Source organism: Aquila chrysaetos, chromosome 9 (genome assembly GCF_900496995.4).
Source record: "Aquila chrysaetos chrysaetos chromosome 9, bAquChr1.4, whole genome shotgun sequence".
Classification (NCBI taxonomy): Eukaryota; Metazoa; Chordata; class Aves; order Accipitriformes; family Accipitridae; genus Aquila; species Aquila chrysaetos.
In genome coordinates this window covers 31,477,092-31,488,227 of record NC_044012.1, presented here as the reverse complement: position 1 = coordinate 31,488,227, position 11,136 = coordinate 31,477,092, and the positions used below count along the sequence as shown (strand labels likewise).

Sequence of the window (11,136 nt, the reverse complement as noted above, 5' to 3'; positions counted from 1 at the left end):
GGGGCTTTGGCTGCTTGGGGTTTGAGCAGCTTCAATGCTGGGAAATGGGGAGCAGTGGTGGGTGCACCGGGGCTTTGGAGGACAGATGTGCAGCAGTGGGGAGACCTGCAGGCACCAGAGACCCTGAGATGTTCTTCAGCGGTCATGTACTGAGGTCTGCGGACTTCTTGGGGAGCATTTGACCTGTAGCCACAGCAAACATGAGGTAGAGGGGCTCCAGCCCTGACATGTTAACTTACCAGGCACTCAAGCTGTGACAGAAAAGGGTTTTATTGTGTCGATGAGGAAAGTCCCCTTGTAAAGGACAGTGATGACACCAGAGCATTGCCCAGAGGGGACTTTGCACATGCAGCTGGGATCTGAGCCAAGGAATCGCTGCCAATGCCAGCAATTACTTCTTGAAACATGGGAGAAACCCCAACCCTTCATTAATTGAGGAATTTACAGGTATTGGAGCAAGACTGTGTTGCCTTGGGAAGGCTGAAATACATAAATTTGATTCTCATTCCAGAATGTTGTAGCTACCCTAAAACCGTGTGTTTAATCTCTGCAAATTCAAATTCAAGACTTGAGTCTAAAAGCAATTAAAATAAAATCTTACAAAATGAGATGCAGAGGCAAACTCCTCCGTGCTTTCCTCTCCCATTTTCCCATGTAGCTAAAATTAACAGAAAACTTGCGATAGACTAAATTTAAGCACTCCCAGTTGTTTCTTCTGTCTTCCTCTGTAGCTGCGTGTCTTTGGCACATGCCTTAAATCTGCCCTTTGTTAAGAATTCAGTGGTTTGGATCAGATTAAACTGCTTTTTAAGAGCGTTTTTGCTATTTCCCATGCTCCCTCTCCCAAGAAGTCACTGGAGGGCAGCACGGGGGCTGGGCCGGGATAGGTGTTGAGTCCTTTTACATCTCCAACTTGGCAGCAGCTTCCCTGGGTTTACGACACTTAAATCTGGGCTATTTACCAAAACATCGGCCGTTTCCCGGTTTGTTTGTGAATCAGCTCATTAGGGGCGAGGGCAGCGTTTTCTGCCATCCTCTAGATGCACTTGGTCTCCCCATTGGGCTCCAGGATGGTCAGGTTCCCTCTTGCGTCTTGATCCGTTTCTATCGCTTCAAACAGAGACTTGAAGTTCCCGGCGCCGAAGCCCTGCGGAGACAACAACGTTACAGACTGTGGGGACGAGCAGCGGGTTCGTCAGCTCGGAACTGGCTGACTGGGAAGAGCAGCACTGAGCTGGCTGGGTGACGGTACTTGACGGCCCTGAGGTCTCGTAGCCAGGATCATCATGAAATCCTCAAACCAACCTGGTGGTTATGCCGCTGGATGATCTCCAGAAAGACTGTGGGTCTGTCTTGAACTGGTTTCGTGAAGATCTGGAGCAAGTAGCCTTTCTCATCAAAATCCACCAGGATTTTCAGTTCCTAGAGAAAAGAAACAGGGCAACAACTCGAAGACCCACAGAGGAGCAAGGGGATCTGTCTGCATTGCCCTCATCCCTGCAAAACACCTTGAGAAGCCAGTCCAGCCACAGGCAAACCTTTTCCCTCTCAGGCTGGTCTGACTCACCGCCAGCTTGTCGATGTTCTCCTTCACTTTGATTTTGGCAGTTTTCAGCCTCTCCTGCAGCATCTGGTAGTAGCTGGATGGTACGTCCATGAACTGCACACCTCGCTGCTTCAGGCTGGTGATCTGCAAGGCAGGAGAGATCCCGGCATGGGTCGGGCTTGGGGCTTGTTTGTGGAGCAGTTTGTGCCAAGAGGATGGTGTAGGATGGATGGTGTCAAGACGCAGAGTGATACTTTCCCATGACACTGGCCAACCTTGTGCGTAGGGACCTGTCCCACCCTCTTGCTTTGGGCACCAGGAACTCTGAGGGGAGGCAAGATGCCCTCTCCAGGCAATGCAGAGAGCTGGCCACTGTGCAAGGATGCTTCATCCCACCCTGACCCCTCAATACCTCTGGAGGCCCTTTGGTCTGGAGAGGAGTCCAAAACCAAGTGCTCAACAGCAGCTGGGCTTGATCCAGACCAGCATCTGCCCCAGGTAGAGGTGGGTGATGTGCTATGGTGGCTCAGCCCAGCAGCCTGGGCTGCCTGAGGTCCCCACCATCCATCCCTCAAGGACAGCACGTGCCGTCGGGGTCCCTGCAGACCCAAATTGCTTTAAGCTGGAGGGACGGGCGTCTGCCAACAGCTCGCAGGTGCAGGCAGGTCCCTTCCCAGTGACTCGCTGGACAGTTAATCCTGGTTGTAAGACAACCATGGCACAAAGCCCACTCAGCCTGCCTGTGTCCTCGTACCCCAACGGGGGTCATAGTCCACCACCGCCCTGTGACGAGGACCATGCCCGGTGGGACGGGGCAGAGGTGGAGCAGTGCCAGGGCAGGACGGGCCAGGGCAGGGAGCTGCCTGAGGTTGCAGTGCTCACCGCTGAGATGATGTCGGAGGTGTTCAGCGCAATGTGCTGGACTCCGGCCCCTCCGTAGTAGTCGATATATTCCTACAGGGAAAAAACGTCACCACGTTAGTGACGGTGCAGCTACAGTGTGCAAAGGGCTGGGCTTGGGCCTAAAAACATAAAAGCAAAATTGGCTGAAGGACCACAGAATGGAAAAAAAGGACAGTATTGATGAAATCAGGGGTAAACTAGCTCTGTCCCGGCAGCTCTCCAGGCTTTGACAGCCCTTTGCAGACACAAGCAGAGCCAGGGCTGCCTTCCAGAGAGCCACCTTTGCATAGCACAACTGCGCCAGCTCCAAATCACTGACCCCTTGGTCCCTTTTCCTTCACTAAAGCCGTGCTCAAGGCAGTGGCAGCTTGATGGATCAACCACAGGTGTGTGCTCACCTGAATCTGGGATTTCCTCTTGCCGAGTGCCGGCTCGTTAATGGGCATCTTAATGGTCTCTTCGTAGTTGGTGACAACGATGGAGCGCAGGGCGCTGAACTCGGTGTGCAGCTGCTTGTCATCCACTGACCAGAATCGGTGGAAGAGCAGGTTCTTCTGGTACCTGCCCAGGCCACAAAGGGCACAATCGAGTCCCTCACTCCATCCCCGCACAAATGAAGTTCTGTTCTGGCTTAATTAGCCTCAGCCACCACCGTCGGAAGCGGTGAGACGAGCAGAGTGGTGCTGCTGCTCCATCCCACCTCCTGCCAGCCCTCCCCACTCTTACCAGTCTGCTACTGGGACCATCTGGAGGTCGGGCTGGTTCCCCACGACATGGTCAACAAAGTTGAGCTTAGCACTTGGTCTGCAGGGGGAAGACGGGGGCAGCTCTCAGCTGGGCTTGGGGGCACCCCATGGCATGGGGGGCTCCGGGGCAAGGTGGTGGGGACCTGTCCAGCTCCACACTGGGACATCACACTGGCACACGGTGGCAAAGAGCTGGGCAGGACCCTCTGCAAAGTACTCACAGCTTCGGCAGCAGGGGGTCCTTGAAGAGGGGCGGGTGGTACCCGGGTAGGAAGAGGCCCTTGTAGTTGAGCTTTTCTATCAAGGTGTGGGTGGTGTCACCGTACTGCGAGAGTGGGGAAAGAGGTTGCATGGTGGCCCCATTTTTTGGGGACCTCCTGGGTCCAGTCTGCTCCTGCAGACCCTGCCCCGGTGTGGGGGCTCAGCCTCCGCAGCTGCCCTGCCGCTTACCGTCTGGATCACCGCGAACTTCACCTTCCCAAATTTGTCCTCCTCCACCCAGGGCTCCTTCACCACCACGGCTCCGCGCTCCTTGGCTTTCTGGGCAGAAGGCAACAGATCCTCTCCTGCTACAGCTCCCCTGGGCTGGTGGGAGACATCCCTGGGCCCTTCCCCACCTCCCCTTACCATTTCGGGGTGCTGTGCAGGAGGGAGCAGAGGGGCTGCCTACCTGCACGATGAAGTCACAGTCCTCCACTTCGAAGGCGACGTCCTTCACCCCATCACCATGCTTCACCAGGTGCTCCCCCATCTCTGCCCAGAGCAAGAGCAGCCGCGAGCATGAGCAGAGGTGCTTTGCTCCACCGTGGCCATTTCCCACTCTGTCCCCCTGCCGTGGCACCTACCCTCATTCCCTGGGTTGAGAGCGGACGAGAGAACAAACACGATCTGGCGAGGAAGAGGAGGAGAGGTGAGGGATGGAGTCGTGACGGTGCAGCTGCAGCCCCAGCCTGGGGCAGAGGCACCGCAGGCGCAGGTTTTAATGGTGCAAATGGATTTCGGCAGCACCCACATGCCTGGCATCGGTTCGTCTTTCTCCAACCTCCACCCTGGCAGTGGCACCTCTGCAAGGTTCATCAGCCCCCTTACCTTGTCCTGCTTGATGACGTGTGAGACCACCTCCCTGCTGCCGGTCTCCAGTCCCCGGTACGCCAGCTCCTCGAAGCCCAGCTTGTTGCAGTAGTAGGATGCAGCCTGCGGGCAGGTGGGAACCACCCCAGGTGAAGCTGCAGTGTCAGCGGACCCCGGTTCCCACAGGGCTCCCCCCGGCCAGGGCAGCACCAACAGCCCGTGGGGAACGGCCACGGTGGCACGTGCAAGGCACGCGTGTGCACGTGTGTGCGCACGGGGAGCAGCTGAGCTTTTCTGCTTCCCTCCAGCAGCCCGGGAGGAGCAAGCAGAGGCAAGAAAGGGCCCACATTGGGGAAAAAAATCCCAAATTCAGTGGGAAGTACTGTCTCCAGAGCCCTCCGGCACCCAACGCAGCCGGGGACAGGCAGGGTGCAGCGGGTGCAGGGGGAAACGTTTCTGCCCATCTCCCATTCATCAGCCAGGTGGGGCGAAAAGCAGCTCAGGTTTGGAGCAGAGGGATTTTTAACTCGCCAGCAGCCTTTTAGCAGCAAGTGACGGAAAGCAGCTACCACGACTCCTTATCGCTGCAGACTGGTGACCATGTCTGGAGCCCTGCCACGTGTGCCGGTTTGTATTTTCCGGGCCCGCTCCGCGCACACCCCCCGGGCAGCCGCCCCTCGCCTTGTGCAAGGGCCCCCAAGGCCGTCGGCCGAGGCCGCGCCGGCGGGCACGGGCGCTGAGCCAAGGACGGGCTCTGGGACGCCAGCACGGCCATGACCCGGTGGGCTGTCGGGACGAACCACCCCCCCCCGGCAGCCAATAACCAAAGCATCCGCGCATGGGCGGGCGCCTACCATTACACGTGCCCAGCCGGCCGCAGCCTCTCACCTGCTTGGCATTGCCGACCCAGAAGGTAATGGAGTGGAAATGGATGAAGCGGCCTCGCAGGGGCTAAAGGGAAGGGGAAAACAGGGCTCAGAGACAACGACGCAGCCTTTCCCGCAGCGCTGCTCATCTCCGGAGCAGGGAGAAGCGTCGGCCATGACCCTGCAAATGCATCTCCCGCGAATGCATCCAAATTAACCGGGTGAACCCCTGGCTGCTGCCCCGAAACAGGGAATTTCCAAAGCAATTTACAGTCAGGTCCTGCAGGATCCTGCTCTGCAGGGTGGAAGGGGCAAAGTCCCGGCTCGCCTGGGGTCACAGTGGTCCTGGTGGTCCCCGCAAGCGGCCCCCCCAGCAGGCTGCCTACCCGTGAACCTTGCTGCATTAAAGATTAATTCTCCCCCGAAACGCCCTTACACAACCACCAGTGCTGGGACAAATCCCCCTTGGCTCTCTTCCCCACTGCCATCCAACCCGTGGCATCAGGCACCCAGCCGTGATGTGCACCGGCGGTTTGGAAAGCACTTTATAGGGGAAAAAGGTGGTGAATAGGTCCAGCGTCTGGAAATTAATGTTACAAGAAATGAAGATTCTGCTTAGGCGTTGGGGTTGGCTGGGAAATACCCATCATCTCCCATTTGTCGCTCTCCTCCCAAACCAGAAGGAAAAAGGAAACAAAAAAATTTCCATTATTAACGTTGATTTACAATGAGGAATCACGTCCTATGTGGCCCAGCCAGAGAGAAGTTTTACTTCTGATTTTACCAGGTAATCAAGGAGTAAGGAATGAGTATTATTTGCTTTAACATGGCTGAGGTTTCGCACCAGGCAGTGGGACAGGACCGCGGACACGAAACGGCTCTTACCTTTTCTCCCTTGTCTGTGTAAGACGTCTAAAAGAGAGAATCGGAAAAGAGAGGTGTTAGCACTTCAGGAAGGTACCTCAGCCCCCCCCTGAACTCGAATCCAAAGGTCAGTGTATGAGGACAGCTCTTCTACACAACTTCCAGCACAGTCATTAAAAAGTCCAAATTCAAGCAGAGATTAAACCCCGTAAAGCTCCTGAGACATCCCATGCCATTGAGCCCTGGCCGTTTAAATAAATTCCCATCCTCTGCTCCTCACCATTTTTGTGACCTGGCGATGTGACAGTGGCAAAGAGAGCGAGATTCCGGGAGGACGTTTAATATAGTGGTGGGACAGGGGAAACTCCTCCTCAGCTCCACCCACCCCCAACCTGAAGCATTTGTGACCCAAAGGTGTGTTTGGTTTGGGCTGGGAACTGCTGGCATCGTCCCGTGGGTGGCTTTCCGGGGCTGTGTCACAGGGTCCTTTGCAGTCCTGGCTGCGGGTTAAAGGTGGGGTGGTGAGTGTGCGAGACTCTGCCGTGCGGGAGCCTGCTAACCCCGCAGCAAACCCTCCCTGGTCCCATGCATGCCGGGGCCACAGTGGGGTGATGCAACTAGGGCAGCACGTCCCCCCCCAGCCCGCCTCTGGGGATGGTGGTCACCCCTTCGTGGGGACGTGTCCTATCCCGGCCAACGTTGAGCCGGGACAGTTTGGCCGCAGGCAGAGTCCAGCCGTGTGTACGCTGTCTGGGCCTGGGGCCACGCAGTGTCACCATCAGCTCCGGTGAGCCCAGTGCTGCCGGAGTCCACCAAATGTGGGAGCAGCAGGAGGAGGGGGCAGGAGGGAGGTACAAACACCCCACGGCTGGGAGCGGTGGTAAGCCGGAGCGACCAGCAGGGCTGGGGAGGATGACTATGTGGGGCTTGGGTGGGTGCCAGTGTTGCGGAGGACAAGCGTGGAGGTCTGGCGGTGGGGCTGTGTCCCCTGCTGTCACACTCCCTGGGGGACATGGCTGCCGTGCATCGCCCCGGCAAGTGTGCTGGGGCACAGGCTGGAGAGGGGCTGGCAGGAGGGACGGGGTCACCCCACGGCACCATCACAGCTGTATAACCCTATGGCAGTGACACTGCCGTGCCACCACACCTCACCGTGAGAGCTGTGTCACCTCATGGCGTTACCACCGCTGGGTCAGCCCACGCAGGTACCCTCCCCGCTGGCCCCGCCCCCGCGGTGTGACCACGCCCCCGGTGCTGACCACGCCCCCTCACCGCACTCACCCCGCCCAATGCTCCGCCCCCCCCCCCCCCCGTAGGCGGTGCTGCCGCCGCCGGCCCCGCCCCGCCGCCCGTGACGCCTTTTGCTCCCTCTCGGCTGCCGTAGCGGCCGGTTGCGGCGCGGCCGGTGGCGGCCATGGCGCAGCCCGGCGGGAGCCGCCCCGTTACCGTCAGCGACGTGCAGCAGCTGGTGAAGAGGAAGGACGAGATCGAGGCGCAGATCAAGGCCTGCTACGAGCTGCTGGAGGGCGTCAGTGCGGCGGGGCGGGGGCGGGCGGCGGGGCGGGGGCGGCGGTGGGGCGCGGGGCCGGCCTGCGGCCTCGGCTCGCAGCCCCACGGCCGCTTCTTCCATCGCAGCAAAAGGGCGTCGGGATGAACGAGCCGCTGGTTGACGCGGAGGGGTTTCCCCGTGACGACATCGATCTCTACCAAGTGCGCACCGCCCGGCATAACATCATCTGTGAGTGGGGATCCCGGCTGGGGGGGGGCAGGGGAGCGTCCCCCTCCTCCAGGCGTGAACCAGCAACAATGGGTTGTGGGGGAGGGCTACAGGCTTCTGCTGCTGCTGCAATAAACACTCCTGCTGGTAACTGTGCAGCCTTTGCAGTATCTCAAACACCGTGTCCTTCTGCCTGTTCATTGCAATGCTTCAAAAACGCTTTTGTCCACACGTTGTTGCAGCAGTGTTGAAATTCTGCTTCTGCTGTGGAGCCATTTGGGTTTCATGAGATACACCGAAGCGTTTTTGCGGTGGTGTTAGTAGAATGAGCTTTGAGTAAAAAACAGCTTGGCATTTATCTCTTCCCAGGCTTCCCCTATGCCCCATCTTTGGGGATGGGCTTTTGCAATACATACACAACAGTATGTGACTTGATGGAAAAAAGGCTTCAGCTGTTCAATGATTTCTAGGTGATCGTGGGCCTCCAAGCCCTGCTTCCTTGCGTGCTCACTGAAATTCGTAGGGTAGTTCTCGCTGTGTCTAACTTCTACCGATAAACATCCGCCGGGCTGTGTGAGCAGGCCTGGCACCGGGACCCAGCAGATACACCAGCAGAGGTTATTGCTAGCCACAGCTCACATCCGAGACACCCGGAATACCATTTTCTGCACAGCTGGGGAGGAGAGTGTGTGCTGAGAACAAACCCTTAGACGTAACTCACTCCTGCTCCTTGTTTGCTAATGGTGTCACCCACAGGTTTGCAGAACGATCACAAGGCCCTGATGAAGCAGGTGGAGGAAGCTCTTCACCAGTTGCACGCCCGGGAGAAGGAGAAGCATGCCAGGGATGAGGCAGAGGCGTTGGCCGAGGCAATGAGCCAGAACCAGAGCCTGCCACAGGCTTTTGCTAAAGTGAACGCGGTGACTCCGGGATCTCCGGCGAGTATCTCGGTAAGTTGGTGGGGTCTGACAGCTCGTAGGGAAGGCTTCTTCCGGACCCAGAGAGAAAACGTAGCAGGTGGCTTTCTCTGTCTCTTGTTAACAAGTGGGAATAAGTTGGGGGTTTGATTAGGGCCCTCCTCCCCCTTTTTTGTCACACTGGGATGTCCTGTGAATAGACAAGTCGCTGTACAGGAATGAGATGAGTACTCTCTTCTCAGCTGTATCATTGCACCACACAGCTCGTACCAGGCCTCACTGACCATTCTAGCCTCAGTATTTCTCTTTTCATAAAATAGAACAGCGGAATGAGTACTTACCTCTTTCTAAGGACATGGAGAGGGTGTAACACAGTTGTTGCCTGAATGGTGAGAACAGTAGTGTCGTAGTACATCTCTCTGCATGAGGCTGGGTGAAGGGTGATGCTCCTGTGATATGAGCTGTCTTTGGAGAAGACAGGTGCTCATCTCTCTTCTGTCTCTGTCCAGGGACTTCAGGTCGATGATGAGATTGTGGAGTTTGGTTCTGTCAATGTAAACAACTTCCAGAACCTGCAGAACATCGCCACAGTAGTGCAGCACAGCGAAGGGGTGAGCTCATTTCTGCTGTAACTGCATTCTCTTGCCTGTCTCTGTTAGCCACAGCTTTTTCTATGGAACTTAAGTCTCTGGGATCATCATTTCCATGTCAGAAACGGTGTCAGATTCAGTCTGTGCTGTTGTAGCACTGTTCTCTCACAGCATTGAGCTAATTCCTGCTGGACAGAAGAGAGCTAAGAGGTGTGTGCTCTTTGCTGTGAGCATCATATTGTCTGTTCTCCCCTGGGGACTCTCTGCAGCAGCAGGCTGCGTTGCTGTGCCACCTTTGTGGACTGGCCAGGGAAGCTGCCACAGCCATCAACTGCTTTATAGTGGAAGTGAGAGATCTCCTGAAGATGTCTCCACACAAAACACTCTCTTTCAAATCTAGTCACAGGGATGGGAATGGGTGCTGCTGAAGAACAGGTCCCCTGGGCCTAATGTTCTTCTGGTGCTTCAGTAAAAGAAGGAAGAAGAGAGTTGACTTGGTGATGGAAAGTTGCCACCTTTGATTTTTTTTTTTTTTTTTTTTTTTTTCCCCTCCCTTTCAGAGACCCCTGAGTGTGACTGTCATCCGCAGCGGCAAAAAAGTGCATGTGGGACTGACTCCAAAGCGCTGGGCTGGGAAGGGCCTCTTGGGGTAAGCTGCTATTTCATTTACTAGAACGGATGAGGCTTTCAGCCAGCTCAGAGCACATTTCCAGCAGCAGGGCCAGCTCCGTGCTTTGCGCTCAGTGTGTGTTGCTGCCCGTTCTGACGGACTTCACTGGCAGGTACCAGCTGAGAGCTGGAGGCTGACGGTTTTGCACAGCGATACGGGGAGGCGAGTTGCGTCAAACGTGAGCACAGGGAGGAAGGTCTCAGGGGCTAGCGTGTCCGGTAGAGGAAACCGATAGAGGAGGGTTGCGGTGGGTCTGATTTGTGCCATGTCAGATCTTCTATGCCTGTTTGATGTCTGAGATTTTAATGTTTCCTTCTACCCTCTTCTTTTTCAGCTGCAATATTGTTCCCTTGCAAAGATGACCATTGCTTGGAAAACAATAAAGCTGAAGCTTCTGCCTGCTTTCTGGACTCTGATCTGGTTTGAAAACTTCCCTACATGTTTTTGCTGAAACAAATGTTTCAGAGGCTGTGACCTCCAGGTGTCTGACTTGGGGAGTCTGAAGAGGTTCTGATTCGGCAGGGCCTGCCTGCAATTCAGAATTGCACTGGTTCATCAGGAGCAGCTTGCAGAGTTGCAAGATGTGGCTTCTAATCTCTTACACCTTGTATCAGTTTGGAATGAGACTGTAGAGAGTCCCAAACTTCACTTGCTACAGGCTCTAAAGAGCATGAAATACTCTTACTTGGTGGTAACAGAGCATTCCTTTTTTTCCCCTGTAAAATTCCTCACTGAACACTTTGTAATATATGCTAAAAAGTCCCAGAGCACTTTTTGGTGTCTATAATAGATGACAGTCAAGAAATAGGCAAGTTTGATACTTTATCTTCCCCATGTTACCACAACTTTTGAAGTCACTAAACACAATGAAAGAATTTTTGGAATGCCTAATTATTTTAAGTTAATGAGATACGGAATAGGCGTTTTAATTCTACTTCGATTTACTTTTAGTAGTTTGTGTAGTTGTGATAAAAGTACTCCTAATCTGGCTTCTCTTTTTTTTTAATATATTTTTTTTTTTAATTTGTTTATTTGTGGTAGTTGGTTTTAGTGTGTATAAACTCTTTGAGGGGATTTTGGGTATGATTGGTTTGTTTTAAGCTTGTTTCCAGTTCAACTTCAAAATACTCTCCCAAAACAATAAAACTGAATAATGCCTCTCTCCATTCTTGTATAAGTTATTATTTTGGGCAATAATTGCAGGCCAAGTTGGGTGGGTTAAACGCAGATCTGTGCAGACACAAAA

At 55.0% G+C, this 11,136-nt stretch overlaps 2 protein-coding genes across 2 annotated transcripts; one reads left to right on the top strand and one right to left on the bottom strand.

Moving 5' to 3' along the window:
* Positions 1-252: 252 nt before the first annotated feature.
* Positions 253-6,376, bottom strand: HPD (4-hydroxyphenylpyruvate dioxygenase). The gene is made up of 14 exons (XM_030025846.2): positions 6,277-6,376; positions 6,018-6,044; positions 5,155-5,217; positions 4,285-4,389; positions 4,041-4,083; positions 3,866-3,948; positions 3,646-3,735; positions 3,417-3,520; positions 3,176-3,253; positions 2,848-3,010; positions 2,429-2,500; positions 1,568-1,690; positions 1,306-1,422; positions 253-1,147 (listed from the first exon to the last, which is right to left on the bottom strand). The coding sequence occupies exons 1-14, from the start codon at positions 6,277-6,279 to the stop codon at positions 1,037-1,039; spliced, it is 1,182 nt and encodes a 393-aa protein (XP_029881706.1). The 5' UTR covers positions 6,280-6,376; the 3' UTR covers positions 253-1,036.
* A 972-nt stretch (positions 6,377-7,348) lies between these two features.
* PSMD9 (proteasome 26S subunit, non-ATPase 9) lies at positions 7,349-11,054 on the top strand. Its single transcript, XM_030026083.2, has 6 exons — positions 7,349-7,524; positions 7,632-7,734; positions 8,470-8,663; positions 9,140-9,241; positions 9,781-9,869; positions 10,225-11,054. The coding sequence occupies exons 1-6, from the start codon at positions 7,411-7,413 to the stop codon at positions 10,250-10,252; spliced, it is 630 nt and encodes a 209-aa protein (XP_029881943.1). The 5' UTR covers positions 7,349-7,410; the 3' UTR covers positions 10,253-11,054.
* The last annotated feature ends 82 nt before the right edge of the window (positions 11,055-11,136 follow it).

What these genes read in the sequence shown, in the direction of transcription:
- PSMD9 (XM_030026083.2), top strand. Translation starts at nt 7,411, where the DNA reads ATGGCGCAGCCCGGCGGGAGCCGCCCCGTTACCGTCAGCGACGTGCAG. An exon ending in CGCCCGGCATAACATCATCT is followed by an intron (nt 7,735 to 8,469) that starts GTGAGTGGGGAT and finishes TGTCACCCACAG; the next exon opens with GTTTGCAGAACGATCACAAG. An exon ending in TAGTGCAGCACAGCGAAGGG is followed by an intron (nt 9,242 to 9,780) that starts GTGAGCTCATTT and finishes CCTCCCTTTCAG; the next exon opens with AGACCCCTGAGTGTGACTGT.
- HPD (XM_030025846.2), bottom strand. An exon ending in GGGTCGGCAATGCCAAGCAG is followed by an intron (nt 4,390 to 5,154) that starts GTGAGAGGCTGC and finishes ACCTGCCCGCAG; the next exon opens with GCTGCATCCTACTACTGCAA. An exon ending in ACTGTGACTTCATCGTGCAG is followed by an intron (nt 3,736 to 3,865) that starts GTAGGCAGCCCC and finishes CCTTCTGCCCAG; the next exon opens with AAAGCCAAGGAGCGCGGAGC.